The sequence below is a fragment of the Folsomia candida genome, unplaced genomic scaffold (assembly GCF_002217175.1).
Source record: "Folsomia candida strain VU population unplaced genomic scaffold, ASM221717v1 Fcan01_Sc010, whole genome shotgun sequence".
NCBI lineage: Eukaryota > Metazoa > Arthropoda > Collembola > Entomobryomorpha > Isotomidae > Folsomia > Folsomia candida.
The window spans coordinates 1855068-1869237 of NW_019091202.1; the positions used below are offsets into that span (position 1 = coordinate 1855068).

The window sequence follows — 14170 nt, forward strand, 5'->3', positions numbered from 1 at the left end:
CTCTGTAAAATCCAAAACTTCGCACAATCATCTCACACGTTGTGACAAGCCCACCCACATATTATCATATTCAGTAAACCTGCCCTAATTTCCACCACCCTGGTTGCACACCCGGCCAAAGGAAAGTATTCCGAGCAGAACAATATTATTAGAATTCGACTTCATCATCTCGCAGTCATCTCGTCCCGTCCACTCCAAAACCCTTGCTTCTTTTCTCCCGTATTTTTCCCTGGTAAGTTTTCAAAATAAGTTTTCAAAATTTCTCAAATTTTCCTAAATTTCAAAATCTCTCCATATTCAGTCTTCTAAAAAACAACCCAAACCGCAAAAATGGACGCCATCAAGAAGAAAATGCAGGCTATTAAGCAGGAGAAGGATCACGCCATGGATCGCGCCGACGCGATGGAGCAGACCGCGCGGGACGCCAACGTGCGCGCGGACCGCGCGCAGGATGAAGTCGATTCTCTGAAGAAGCGAATTCTGCAAGTCGAGCAGGAATTTTCCCAAGCGAAACAAACCCTGGAAACGGTCACGACCACGTTGGAAACCAAGGAGAAGACGTTGCAAGCCGCGGAAACGGAGATGGCCTCGCTCGGCAGGAAGGTGCAAGGAATTGAGGAAACTTTCGAAAAAACGGAGGAAAATTTGAAAAAGACGGAACTCTCGTTGGAAACCACGGCCCAGTTGCATGACGATTCCGAACGGTGAGTGAGAATGGTCGAGGTTATTAAAAAATCGAGGAGAAAGTTTTAGGCAAAAATTCTGATAAAGGACGAACTGAAATTTTAAAACTTTACAATTATTAAATAGCAATGAATTAGTTCACGCAGTCCTTGGTAACTTTCTAAAACCGTAAACTTACAAGCTTTTATAAAATTTGACAACTATTTCTGAGGACAATTAACTCGCAAATTTTTGTAAACTCTCTCAGATGAAAGGTGTCCCTTCATTTTTTAAAAGTTTGTAAATTATTTTTTCTAACCGCATGGATTATATTGTGTAATTTATACAAAGTTACAGATGGCTTCGTTAATAGCCTTAATAATTCGATAAATAATTCGAACGGTTCAAATTACGTGATAAAACCCTGATAATTTTTGCATGTAAAAGTATGCATGCACGTGTCGATATTAAAAATGAGATTTTGCTCAGTGCAAAAAAATTGAGCTGGAACACGTCCAATTTTTAATTTCTAAAATTCTCCTGTAATAATTAACAAAATGAAAAAGTGTCAACATTGCAACACCACATTTTATATAATTTATCTTACAAGCAAGAACAATTAAAAAACAAGTTTAAACATTGAAGGGGGTAAATTTCATGCAAAAAAAACAAAACCTGGAATGTACCCATATATTTTGAAAGAATTTGCACCTGCAAAATTTTAAACTACAAAAAATCAGAGAACAATGGATCCGTAAATTAATCATTTTTTCTAATTTTTTTATGCCAGTATGCGAAAAGTGTTGGAAAATCGTGCAGTGACGGATGACGAGAGGATGAAGGATTTGGAAGCGAAGGTGAAGGAGGCGACCGGTCTGGCAGAAGAGGCGGATCGAAAATACGATGAAGTTGCCAAAAAGCTCGTCATGGTAGAGCAGGACGTCGAAATGGCTGAGGATCGCGTCTCATCCGGAGAAACGTATGAAAATATTGGACGTATTCACATCAACTTTCGCAAATCTCACAAATTTTGCTTTTGAGATTTTGCTAAATTTGTGGGATTTTTGGAAAACTTTTGCTTTTAAGCAACCAAATTAAAATAAGTGGGATAACAATTAAAGATCTTTTGCACGAATTTGCGAAATGCATATTGAAATCCATTCATGATGCAAATATTTTAATTAAAGCTGGAATGTCGTCAATGGGAAAATACCAAATTTGCAAATTTATAAAATGACTTCATATTTTCAAACTTAAAGGGGTACACATTTCTTATTTTTTTTAAATTGACGTATTTCTTCTTACTTTTCCAGCAAAATCCTCGAGTTAGAGGAGGAATTAAAGGTTGTCGGAAACAACTTGAAATCTCTCGAAGTTTCTGAAGAAAAGGTGAGACACAAGTTAACGACGATTTCTGAGGATAATTTATTCCAATAACTTTTTGCTAGAAAATTTTAATTAAAAAAATAAATTTTGTAGGCCAACCAGCGAGAAGTTGATTATAAGAAACAGATTAAAGTTTTGTCCACCAAGTTGAAGGAGGTATGGACATACACTTAATTAATTAATCATTAATTAATTGACCTAATTAATTTAGCAATTAATCGTTACTTTAAATACATTCGTCAATTAACACACATTTACTAGATTTTTCCCGACTTAATAAAAATTTATCGGGATTTTTGTACTTCTTTAAACTTCGTAAGCGATGTACACAAATTTAAAATCTTTACATACATGTCTGTTAGGCAAATGGTTTAACTTTTCATATTGTTGAAAATTTTGTACATCTCGAATTTAAACGGCGTCTCCTAATTTCATGAAGGTTTAAAATACGTTTAAGATTTTGCATGCTAAAACAGCATTACAAGTTTTCAATAAATTCGCCGCTTCCAAAATTCAGAGTTTTTTTGTTAGAAAATTAATTAATATTTTTTAATAGTCTGAGGCTCGTGCCCAATTTGCGGAAAATACGGTGCAGAGACTACAAAAGGAGGTGGATCGTGTGGAAGGTGAGTTGGAAATTTTGATTTATTAACTCAATTAAATATTTAAATTAATTGATATTCATAAAATTTTTGAAATGTTAAAATATTTAATTACGACCATAAATTTGCAGGAGAGTTGACCAATGAACAAGAAAAATACAAAGGAATCATTGGCGAGTTGGACGCCACCTACTCAGAAATGACCGGCTATTAGGAAGCATTTTACGAAAAATATTTAAAATTTTGATCCCCTTGTGTTTATTACAGAATGAGATTTTATGCCGTGAATAAAGACGAAATTCAAGTAAAATTCAACCTGAGAAACTTTAACATTTCAAAAACCTGAAAATTCAGTGCTTAATTTTGATTTCTACTGAAAATTAAGAGTTGCTCCTATTCATAATTCATAATAATTTTTCCATGAAACCCGAACAATACAATCTTTTTATCTTATAAGTATTTAAATAATTTGGAAGTTCATATTTCCCATATCCTTTCCAATTTTTCGTAAACTTTCGTAAGCCTTACAGAATGTATACGCATTACAAAGTTAACCGATTTAGCGACTTGTCTGGCGAGACGTGCAATGTACACACATTTGTGACCCGGAAGGACAACAATGACAGTGTATGGAACAATGCCTATACAAATAATTAATTTGGATTGATTTGTCGTACATAAATCATGCTACATAAAACATCTATTCAACTCGACCAAGATTGCATCACCAAAATTTATCACGTGGTTTATGTATGTACATCCGTTTCATAAATTGTTTTCCCCCATTAACAATTAAGGTATGAAAGTGTGTCACAATTTTGTGAATTAAAACGTGTACCGGTCACGTACGTGAAATTGTGCATGGGCAGATGTGCCTGTGTTCATTCATTGAAGGTGTGTGTTCTGATTCCATTAATCAAACTAATTAGTCAAGTACTTATCGAAATTCAGATAACGATATGAATCGCATGCGAATCTTGATAATTTTCCTACTCGTGTGCTTCATTGAAACAAAAGTGGACGCCAGCACGGAAGAATTAGAAGATGGTAAGAGTATGTTGTAAATACGAGTAACGCAATAGTTTGTAAAATTAGGAAGATTTTTGGGTGTTTGCAAAAATAAGGCAAAAATCAGAGTTTTGTAGTTTTAAAATTTGACCCGTGTGAAAGATTTGTGAGATTACAAACTCTTACATGGAAGGTTACGAAGGGAGTAATTTACACTCTAAGAAACCCGGTAACAAGTTATTACCAGGCGGAGTATCTATGTGACTCTACCGCATGGTAATTAACTTATTATTGAGGGGTAGACATTTTGTTACCAGACCGGTACTAACCCCGTTCGCGAAATTTGAAAATATTACCTGCTGGTAACTAATTTTCTACCACTCAATAATAAATTAATCACCATGCAGTATACTCACATAGATACTCAGCCTGGTAATAACTTAGTTACCCGGTTTCTTAGCGTGTATTTACGTACCACACCAAGCGAGTGGGTCAGTTTCGAAACAGAGCAAAAACATGGGTCTGCTTATTTTTATGACAAATATCCCCGTGAGCATCGCATGTGTATATTTGTCAACATGAGACAATTCACGCTCTTGATTTGAGAAAGTTTACAAAAATTATATAGTAACCCAATTTTTCATAGAAATATTTACACAATTTTCTAACAGTTTGTATGTAAGTTTACAGAATTTTCGAATTTTAGAATGTCTATTTACCAAGTACACTGTTTACCGTGAGTTGCTTCAATTAACGTTAACATCGTTGTATCGCAGATTACGAAGGTTACGCAGAGTCGAAAGACTCATCGTTTGAAGGTCCGGAGTATAACGGGGTGTCCGAAAGCGACGAAAGTGACGACGACGAGGAGGAGCATCATCAAGTTGGGCGTGGTTTCTGGGACGTTGTAAAAGATGTTGGGAAGAAAGCTGTACACGAGGTAAACACTGAACAAAGCATGAATTAACCTAATACGAATGAATGAAGTTATTCCTGTAGGCTTTAGAAACATTGTAAAATCCGTTGATTTTGTAAATTTCCAACTTTTATCAAATTTTGCAAATATTTCTGAGGAAAATTTATTTATGCATTTATGCACGTGTGTAAACCTACTCCGATCAAATGCGTATTTCCAAATATTTGGTTCAAGTTTGCAAAATGATTTTACAAAATGCATGGATTTTACAAAAGTTACTATTGATGGCGTTAATTGTCTCAATATTTTGGCCCTGTTTTTATGCACGCATCGTATTTTTCATGTACCTCGTTCTTTGCTTAATACTACTTATAGATAACCATGCAATTCTTATACCGCTAAAAATAAAAAATGTTCACATTTTTTAAAATCACAAGTTGGGTTCAAAATGCAAAATAATTATGCATCATGGAGATTGTCCCGTTGCCTTTTGGGGAAGAAGTTTCCATACCACGTTTAATTTTTAATGCTTTTTTCATCTCTGACCAGGCCAAAAATGCGGACTACAAGAAAATGGCAAAGGACACCGTACAAGCGGGCAAAGATGCCAAGGAATTTTATGACAAGGCGTAAATATAATTATTGATTTAGAGTAATTAAGTAGAAATAAACTGAACAAAATTGTATGCCTTTTGAAGCTTTTATTTATTTTAATACAAGAAATAAACATAAAAATTTTGACAACATACATAGTTTAATTTTTTGTGATCATCTTAATTTTGAAATTTAAAGTTACTAAAATATGTCTGCATAACATGGTTGAGCTTAATAACAAATTCATGTCAAAATTAGAATATTTATGAAAATTTGCTATATATACATAAATGATATGGAAATTTCTGCAATATTTGAAAATATTTACATTTTAAGCATTGAGTAATAAAATCACATATTTAAGTAATTAGTGAACAATTTAGGACATGACATTTACATACGTGCATTTAAAAATTAATCAAGTATGCAGCATAACCAAGGGGGGACAAATATTTGAGAAAAATAGCAAATTTCTCTATTATTTTCGCAAAAATTGCAAAATAAAACAATTTATTTGCAAAAATCATGCCTTCTTAAAAATTTAGTTGCACCCACGCCGCACCGAATTAACTTGTCGGCCCCGCGTGTCCAACTCGTACCACCCACGAGCTCCACCATCCTTTTCAAAAATGCAGGTCTCCTCCCCCTGGAAATTTTCGGCCGAGTACAGCGTCCAGTTGGACGATCCCATCACCATGATCCAGGTCGCCGCGAATCCCACGGCGGAGTCGGAATCCGCCACGACCAATTTTTCCAGCCCACTCCATGGCGATAGAAACGTCCCATTGAAGAATGAAAGGGTCGACGCGGCGTCGGTGTCCGATAAGCCGGGAAATCGGATCGAATTTCCGAGATGGAAACGGAGATAGTTTCCACACTTGTTTTCAAACCAGAATTGACTGACTTCGAAATTCCGCTGGTTGTAGAGCATCCAACTAATAATTATTTTTAAAAATATGTCAAATTTTAAAAAAATGAAAAAATTACGCAAAGGAAGAACTACTTATAAATTTAATCATTTTTAGTATCTAATTTTTTGCCGACAGTAAATTTTTGGTCAAATATTTCCAAAAAATCACATTTGCCCGATTTTTTAAAAATAATTGTTAAAATATTTTAATACAAATACGAAGCTTTGGGAGAATTTAAACTGCCACTTCAAATTTCCATGTTGGTATCGCCGCATAATTTGAAAAACAGTTACGGACTAAATATTGGCTTAAATTTGCAAATGATATTTCGAGTCAAATTGTTTTTAACAACTTGCGAAAATTGTTTTTTTGCTAATAATTCAAACTTGTAATGATCTTCGAAATAAAATTTTAACTGACAAATGCACGAATATGGTTGAAAAAATTTGTCATTCTTTGACTCACACTCCTGTCGCACAGAATGATTGTGCCGAATCCAGAAAGCTACGCCATGGCGACAAATCCGCCAATTTTTCGGTAAACGTGATACTCTCACCTTGCTGATCGGTCGAGTTGTAAATCGTGATAGAATTTTGTACCGCGACACACCCCACGATTAGAGTGGGTAGAAGGAAGATTAATTTCATGTTGCAAATATTTAATTAATTACTGCCAATTATTTTTACTTGGTGGTACAGATATGTACCTTATGTTGGATTTGCACTGCTCGGTTTGAGTTGGATTTATTTATCTTATCATTATACATAAATACTTATCATTTTATGCGGAGCATATATAATACTTTTGATGAGTGATAATTTTAGCATTGAGAGGTAACTTATTTGCTAGGCAAGCAAATTGGGAATCAATTCACTGCTATGTTAAAAATTGGTAAAATACGCAACCAGGCTTCCCTACTTGGCTGGAACAGAACGGCGAAGAGGGGGGCAGATAAATCATATTTCCAAAAATCGGCCAAAAAATGACAACTGCTTTTTATGACGAAAATATTAATTTAAAATAATGTTTACTATTTTCATAAAGTAAAAACGTGAAATTTTTCGATTTTACAAAGCAAGAGCGAAATCCGTTTGACTAACCATGTGTGGGGGCTCCATTCATTTAAGATTGAATTTGGAGCAAGCAAGCAACTTGTCAAATAGAAAAGTAATGGAAAAATTTCGTGTGTTTACTTAAAATCAAATCAAAATGCTAGATGTTATTCTAAAGTAGTATTTTCATCATAAAAAGCAGGTGACATTTTTTGGCTGATTTTTGGAAACATGATTTTAACTATGGCCCCCCGGTTGGCAGTGCCAACCAAGTAGGGAGTCTTGTACGCAACTCAATAGATTTGTTAAATTTTCAATTTGAAATTATACAAATTATCTGACATCAGAACTAAAAAAAATTTCAGAACACTTTGGTTCTACATATGTAATATACTATCGCGTGACACACCCTGTGTCGGGTTCTACATTTGATAAGTCGTACTCTTAACTTACAATGGAACCTTTTTTCAAGCTACACCGGGATTGCCTAACGAGCTATATCAAAAAATCAAGCCAAAAATTAGGAATCACATGGCACGTATCAGTCCGTTGAATGGCCACTTTGAAGAAAATATTGGGGGTCAAAGTTCGAACTCCTCCCTGGTTTTCGCCCCGTGGAGGAAGAAGCAGGAAAAAATTTGCTCAAAAATTGAACTTAACCGCGTATATTTTTCTTCAAAGGGGCCATTCAACGGAAAGATAAATGTCATGTGACTCCTTATTTTTGTCTTAATTTTTTGATATAGCTCGTTAGGCAATAAAGGTGTAGCTTGAAAAAAGGTTCCATGTACCTACTGATTAGTGGGTTAACATTTTTTATTTAGAACGTTCCTTACATTGTTTTCGGAAACGTATGTATGATATCATAATTACGCAGAATGTAAGCTGCTGGAGAACATTTCAGGTTTGGGGGATGAGACACACAACTGATAAGCTACGTTGACCAGCAGCAGATAAGCATAGCTCTCCAGAAATTGTTATCGGAAGGGTTTATCTCGTTATAATAATTGGATATGTTACGTATGTATATACATACGTATTTATGCACAAATACCGGCACATATTTGCATATATTACCTTTTACCCGATTATTCTGGCACATTCGCTTCACAGCTCTTACACACATACGACACAAATCCAGCAAGTAAGTCGGTCTGCATGAGTCATTATATAACCAATACGTTTCTCTTCTTTCAATCTCGACTACTACCATATTTCATGTATGTAGTAAAATCAAATAAGTTATATAATATTTAAAAAAATATATATCTTTAGTATTGGCGAAATCGGAGGATATTTTCTTGAAATTAGTTTAATGCGAGCTTTCTATCACATACATACAGATACAATTGTACAAATGTTCAGTTTACAGTGACCTTCGTCAGGAAAAATTTAGATATAAAATTTAAAAAGCTTTGTCTTTACATAATTATCACATTTTATCCTTTAACAATACTTGTTATCTTATAAACGGCAATACATAACTTGTCAAATTTATGAAAAACATATATCTTTAAATTTTCAGATATCAACAGCATCATGATCTTTGAAAGATTCGCGACCCCCTTAGAACGCCCCCTGAGATACAGGGACCCCAATCTCTCATGCACTTGGGACCCTCGCGACTGGGCCGCTTCGGTTAACGACACCCAGGGAATTGTAAACTGCTTTTACACTACCGCCGCCGGAGCCGCAGGCAAGACAGCGTCGCAAGTTGAGGCAGGATTTGGAAGCACCGCAGGGTTGCTACCCATTAAAGACATAGAAGTCGTGGACAAGTTGAAGAAAATTGGCTACAACAACCCCGTCATGGAATCGTTTTATCATAAGGACGAGGACGAGTTGGAGAAGTTTTTTGAGGACAACATCCCATTAAATAATTCACGATTCTTTCTGCACGGATATATGCCTAAAGGCGCGGAGGGTATAGCACATATTTTTTTGATTGAGGTTCTTCGACGGGAGGATGGATTTCGACTGAGGAAGTACGACTACCAGAGGGACAATGTCTTCGATGTCTTGTTTTGCAATTTGTCAGGTAGATTGTACTTCCTGGTTAAGTGGGACCCAACGCCGATTAAGGAAGAGGAGCCAATGGAAGTAGATATCAAACCCGGTTTCACATATAACTGGGCACGGCCCATAAATTTCGTAATCGGCGCTTGTTTCGTGGCGATGCTAATTGTGTTCATGTTAATGGTCACTATTTGCACTGTGGGGCTCATCGGCAGAACTACACAGCCGGATGGTGCGCAACAATTTGATGGGGGTGGTATAAAAACACACGAGACGACCTTTGACCTTTCCAAAGGCTTTGGAGAACTCTGCATTACGTGCGTAACTACAATAAACCAATTTCCCAGGTTTTAAGTCTGATTGCATAAGTAGGAGGGTGAGGAGGGGGCATACCATCAGCCCCTGGGGGAGACGACAATGAGAAGATCTCCACGCGATTCGTCTTGGTAACACTGCATTTGTTTAAAGAAATAATTTAAAATTTTGTAAGTTTATCTTGCCAAATTAATTATTCAGCAGTGGCTAACGTTCCCAATTTAATATAAAAATTCTTACAATACATAGTTTTAATTTTTAGAAGTAAGGATCAGTGAATTTTTGTTGGTTCGAATTACATATTCGTAATTACTAATTGTGTAACCTACAAATTAATAACAATATACCGTGTCAAAGTATATAAAAATGTATAGTCATGCAATAAAATTTGAAATTACTTAAAATTGCACCATACATATGACCAGTATGTAATTTGTGACCATTTACCTCTGATGAGTTGGTCGGGTGTCTAAAATATTAACGGTGTTTATCTCGTTCAAATAATGCAGAATTTTGTGCATCAGGCTTTAAACGTTTTTAACAAATGAAAGCATGCAGTTGAGGTGAGTGGAAGACAATTAAGTTTAATCAATTCAGCATTATCTCTGGATGATGTCAGAATGATTTGAAATTTTGCGACTTTGCAGAATTTGCAACGTTTTCGCAACATTGCCATATACTTTACTAATCCTAAGTTCTACAGGCTATACATATATTAAATATTACAGTTACCTTTGATACATATATTCACAATTTGTATACACATTTGATACACTAACCCATTGAACAAATTAACTTAACGTTGCATTTTCTGCATATGTACATACGTACATGCATACATACATACATACAACGCTTTATAGCTTTTAGTGTACATACGTATGTATTGCATGTGCACACCGGCAGTATACATTGTACATATATACATCATGTGTGATACATATTGACATAGATAAATATGTGTGTGCCTAATGCATAAACGTACAGTGTAATGATATTGTATTTGTATTTGTATTGTATTGCTTTATTTCACCACTCTTTCAAGCCAACCGGCCCATAGAGCACGACCAAAAATTTTACATCATTTAACAGTTAAACGGGTTACAAATCAAACTCCAATTTTTCAAAAACAACAGATATTACGAATTTCGATTCAGGAAAATAACTAACCAATTTCACAGGTTTTAACATTCTATTCAAGTTACATAGCAAGATTACCATTACAGTTTACATGACAAGTTCCATACAGTTACAGATCTTAATATGCTATAACATTACAACGTAATATCTAACATCGTAACCGGAGACGTGTGCATTAAAATACCAAAAGTGCAATTAATATTCTCAGCAAAGTTTTGTGGTGGTGTGAAGTTGCTCATAATATCAGTACAAATCACGTTTTGCAAAAATACATAATCAAGTAAAGTAAGTATCCAGTTGTGGGCATTATCCACAAGTCGCACTCGGCATATCCCAATACAGGCTAAATACATACAATGCTTAATACTTCTTAATTTCAGTAAAAGTCAAATTTAGCAAAAATACATAACCAAGTAAAGTAAGTATCCAGTTGTGGGCATTATCCACAAGTAGCACTTGGCATCCCAATACAGGCTAAATACATACAGTGCTTAATACACAATACGAGAGCAGTTCGGTCGTTAGTAATTCGTCGTACGAGCACAATGAGCAGACGGTGTCAAGTTTCACATTCCAAGCACGGTGAGGTCAGAATCCCAATGTAGTAATCATGATAATGGTCCACCCCCAGCAATCGAAAAAAAATGATGGATGTCAGGTTCCATGGGTGCGACCGGGCGTCCCCAGAAACCCGATGGTTCCCAACGGATGACCCTTTGGGCGTCCCCTCTAGGTCGAGGTGCGGAAGGCAAGGCGTCCCTATCCCCGCCACACCCAAAATTCACTGCAGTTTGGTTGAACGGCGGCCAGGGGAGATTGACATAATACAACGTACAATAATACTTCGTCACAGTGCAACAATTATAACAATAACGTTCTATTACAATTACAAAGGTTCATGTAAAAATATTCAACGTAGCTTTTCATGGGATAAATTTCTCACCAAAGTTTCGTGTCCAATATTTTGTAACAAAGTTGTTTAACAATTTCAAATGTCACAATTTAGTAGTATATGATCGACAAGATAACATTTCCAAAATTCCAAAATAGTAATTCTTTTCGTAATTAATTAATTAATTAACTAAATACGCCCACTTCTGTAGTCAAGTAAGAGAGTCGGAGAGAGAGCAACCTCACACCACCATGTCTCGCACACGTCTCAATGTAATGATATTAAAGTAATGAATGATGATTCCAATGAGTAAATTGTATTAGGTATGCATAAAATCATTCATAATCTGAATATCCATCATTACAATTTACACGTATGTATGTACATATGTACAATTACTGCTTATCCATAAAATTTGGTCGATACACAAATCCGCCGGTATAGCTTATTCCCACCATTTCAATCATCCACCCAACATACAAAACTTCTCCTTAATGTGGATCTTCACGACTTTGTCTTGGTAACCCTTGACATTTAAGATGAGTCGAACGGTTGATGGACCGTCCAAATGTGATGTAGTTAAATGTATGATTAAACAAGGTTTTCTGTAAAATCATAAAAAAATGCATTATTTCGCTGTTAACAAATTTCTATGCTCCATTAAAAAACTACACATACGCACCACAACATAATAATATATACATTATATTTGAACGGCTCCTATTTACATACATATGTCTACACTCAAGTTGACTGAATACACATAACTGCCATACATACATCCATATGTATGCTCACTTTGGTGTGGAATAAATTGAAATTCACATATACACATTTGCATCAATTTATCGCAAATTTAGCAAGGCACAAGACGTCATTAAATATTCGTTGCCATAGCAACAACCACGTCGACGTCAGCCATCTGGACAAACTGATTTATCTGAAGAAAATGTAGAAATATTTACGCCGGGTTTCGACCCATTATTTTTAAGGTATTATTCCTCAAAATTTTCTAACGTCTTATGTGAAAATCTTCAATCTGTAATTTTTTCTATCATATTTTAAATTTCTAGAAATAATTTGGTTCGTTAAGTTCTAATCCAAATTTCTCCCGGAAGAGTAAATTAAACAAAGTGAACTGTGTCTTGCTTTTCGTAAATTCGGACACATATTTTGTAAATTTGTGTTAATTTAAATTCGGACAGAAGAATTAAATTGGATCGCAGAAGGTGAAAGCACATGTGTATATTTCAACCAACTTTCGCCAGATTTAATTAAATTTACTCAAGTTTATCACAATTACAGTGCTGCATTTTTATAATTGCTGGGTATCTACAAATACAAGTGTTAGTATGCATCTCTTGAAGAAAAAATTTCCGTATCGACCGGAGATCATTTATGGTATTGGTAAAAAATATTTCAGACACTTAATTTAATTAAACTTGCATTTGTGTAAGTGAACTCATAATTTTTAGCATTTGTATTTACAACGTTGGTACCATTTTTTACAGTTCATGGTCACCAATTACGTCGCTGGAATACGAAATAGGACACACCCAACGTCGACGATACCTGAAGACTTCAACTTCACCTCAAGGTCCAATAATGCCGAAATTCAGCGCTACAACTGTGAGAAAAAAAATTTCGTCTTTGTTCGCATAAACTTTAGCAATTCATTAGTGATTTAGTTTACTGGAGTACTATTTTAATTTAATATGATTAGAGCATATGTATAGTAAGTTAAGCATAATATTTTAATAGGTCCCTAAATTATGTCGTGACTGATACATACTTTTGCAAATAGACAAGGTTTTCTTGGTACTGTGCACACACACGTACATATTCGGAACCGATCAAGTTTAACTTAATTTCGGCAAGGATAGAATATTATGCTCATTTATTTACTTATGGACCAAAATTACAGAAGTTAATTCATACACGAATAACTTCTTGAGTCAATTTGTGCATGCTGGCGGGGCAGGTTTAAACCGCTTAGCACGCAATGCATACGTAGATATTAACATCATTTTCATTTTTTAAATGTAGAGCTACATATATCAATCGTACTAAAAGTCAGGGCCAATCATTTTTTGTCCTGGGACAGGTTTGTAGAAAAATATGATTTTTTAGATATATCTGGTAAAATTCTGCCGGAAGTTGGTACAATTAGTTTATGTTCACGCAGATTTATGGTATGGATATGGGTGCATGGATACACATAAATTTAAAAGAAACAATGGATTTCATTTTTTAATTAATTTCCTGCATCAGTTATACATTAATATGAGCATTCTAACAAACGTTCTCATACATACTGATTTACACACGGTCCTTTCGCATCGATTGTTGAAATAATCAAATTATGCCAAGGATAATTTGTAGTGTCCAATATTTCTATACCTTAACGTATTTCCATATACAAGTTTTCGGTGAACACCTCGTAAATAAACCCATCTGTATCCATGTTTAGTAGGTTACAATTTGTCCCGTATTTTAAAATCTATTTAAGTAGGTACGTTTCATTCCAATCTCGAGGTAAAGAGATTATAAAATGAATAGTTGATCTCGTACATATATGCCATTTTTATCATTTGTACATTCATATATATGATTGTCTGAAGGTATTTTCGTTTCCTTGGATTAATCTACCCCGTTAATATTTTGCGAAGGAAAAC

At 35.1% G+C, this 14170-nt stretch overlaps 4 protein-coding genes across 6 annotated transcripts; 3 read left to right on the plus strand and 1 right to left on the minus strand.

Moving 5' to 3' along the window:
• The first annotated feature begins 74 nt into the window (after positions 1-74).
• On the plus strand, positions 75-2981 carry LOC110854433 (tropomyosin). 2 transcript variants are annotated; one of them, XM_022102871.2, is made up of 7 exons: positions 75-232; positions 302-704; positions 1454-1642; positions 1977-2052; positions 2143-2205; positions 2606-2675; positions 2783-2865. In XM_022102871.2, the coding sequence occupies exons 2-7, from the start codon at positions 331-333 to the stop codon at positions 2863-2865; spliced, it is 855 nt and encodes a 284-aa protein (XP_021958563.1). In that variant the 5' UTR covers positions 75-232; positions 302-330. The 2 variants fall into 2 exon arrangements, with proteins under 2 accessions (XP_021958563.1, XP_035711221.1); XM_035855328.1 differs by lacking the exon at positions 75-232 and having other exon boundaries at positions 331-704; positions 2783-2981.
• A 362-nt stretch (positions 2982-3343) lies between these two features.
• Positions 3344-5226, plus strand: LOC110854669. The gene is made up of 3 exons (XM_022103131.2): positions 3344-3698; positions 4436-4599; positions 5125-5226. The coding sequence occupies exons 1-3, from the start codon at positions 3611-3613 to the stop codon at positions 5206-5208; spliced, it is 336 nt and encodes a 111-aa protein (XP_021958823.2). The 5' UTR covers positions 3344-3610; the 3' UTR covers positions 5209-5226.
• Positions 5227-5349: 123 nt separating this feature from the next.
• LOC110854670 lies at positions 5350-7290 on the minus strand. The gene is made up of 2 exons (XM_022103133.2): positions 6546-7290; positions 5350-6104 (listed from the first exon to the last, which is right to left on the minus strand). The coding sequence occupies exons 1-2, from the start codon at positions 6725-6727 to the stop codon at positions 5711-5713; spliced, it is 576 nt and encodes a 191-aa protein (XP_021958825.1). The 5' UTR covers positions 6728-7290; the 3' UTR covers positions 5350-5710.
• Positions 7291-7888: 598 nt separating this feature from the next.
• On the plus strand, positions 7889-11046 carry LOC110854559. Of its 2 annotated transcripts, none has more exons than XM_035855533.1 (2): positions 7889-8276; positions 8658-11046. In XM_035855533.1, exon 2 carries the CDS (start codon positions 8672-8674, stop codon positions 9500-9502), a length of 831 nt encoding a protein of 276 aa, XP_035711426.1. In that variant the 5' UTR covers positions 7889-8276; positions 8658-8671; the 3' UTR covers positions 9503-11046. The 2 variants fall into 2 exon arrangements, with proteins under 2 accessions (XP_035711426.1, XP_035711425.1); XM_035855532.1 differs by having other exon boundaries at positions 8224-8352.
• Positions 11047-14170: the final 3124 nt, after the last annotated feature.

What these genes read in the sequence shown, in the direction of transcription:
- LOC110854433 (XM_022102871.2), top strand. Translation starts at nt 331, where the DNA reads ATGGACGCCATCAAGAAGAAAATGCAGGCTATTAAGCAGGAGAAGGAT. An exon ending in CGCGTCTCATCCGGAGAAAC is followed by an intron (nt 1,643 to 1,976) that starts GTATGAAAATAT and finishes TTACTTTTCCAG; the next exon opens with CAAAATCCTCGAGTTAGAGG. An exon ending in TGTCCACCAAGTTGAAGGAG is followed by an intron (nt 2,206 to 2,605) that starts GTATGGACATAC and finishes ATTTTTTAATAG; the next exon opens with TCTGAGGCTCGTGCCCAATT.
- LOC110854670 (XM_022103133.2), bottom strand. Translation starts at nt 6,727, where the DNA reads ATGAAATTAATCTTCCTTCTACCCACTCTAATCGTGGGGTGTGTCGCG. An exon ending in TCATTCTGTGCGACAGGAGT is followed by an intron (nt 6,105 to 6,545) that starts GTGAGTCAAAGA and finishes AATAATTATTAG; the next exon opens with TTGGATGCTCTACAACCAGC.
- LOC110854559 (XM_035855533.1), top strand. Translation starts at nt 8,672, where the DNA reads ATGATCTTTGAAAGATTCGCGACCCCCTTAGAACGCCCCCTGAGATAC.
- LOC110854669 (XM_022103131.2), top strand. Translation starts at nt 3,611, where the DNA reads ATGAATCGCATGCGAATCTTGATAATTTTCCTACTCGTGTGCTTCATT. An exon ending in CACGGAAGAATTAGAAGATG is followed by an intron (nt 3,699 to 4,435) that starts GTAAGAGTATGT and finishes GTTGTATCGCAG; the next exon opens with ATTACGAAGGTTACGCAGAG. An exon ending in GGAAGAAAGCTGTACACGAG is followed by an intron (nt 4,600 to 5,124) that starts GTAAACACTGAA and finishes ATCTCTGACCAG; the next exon opens with GCCAAAAATGCGGACTACAA.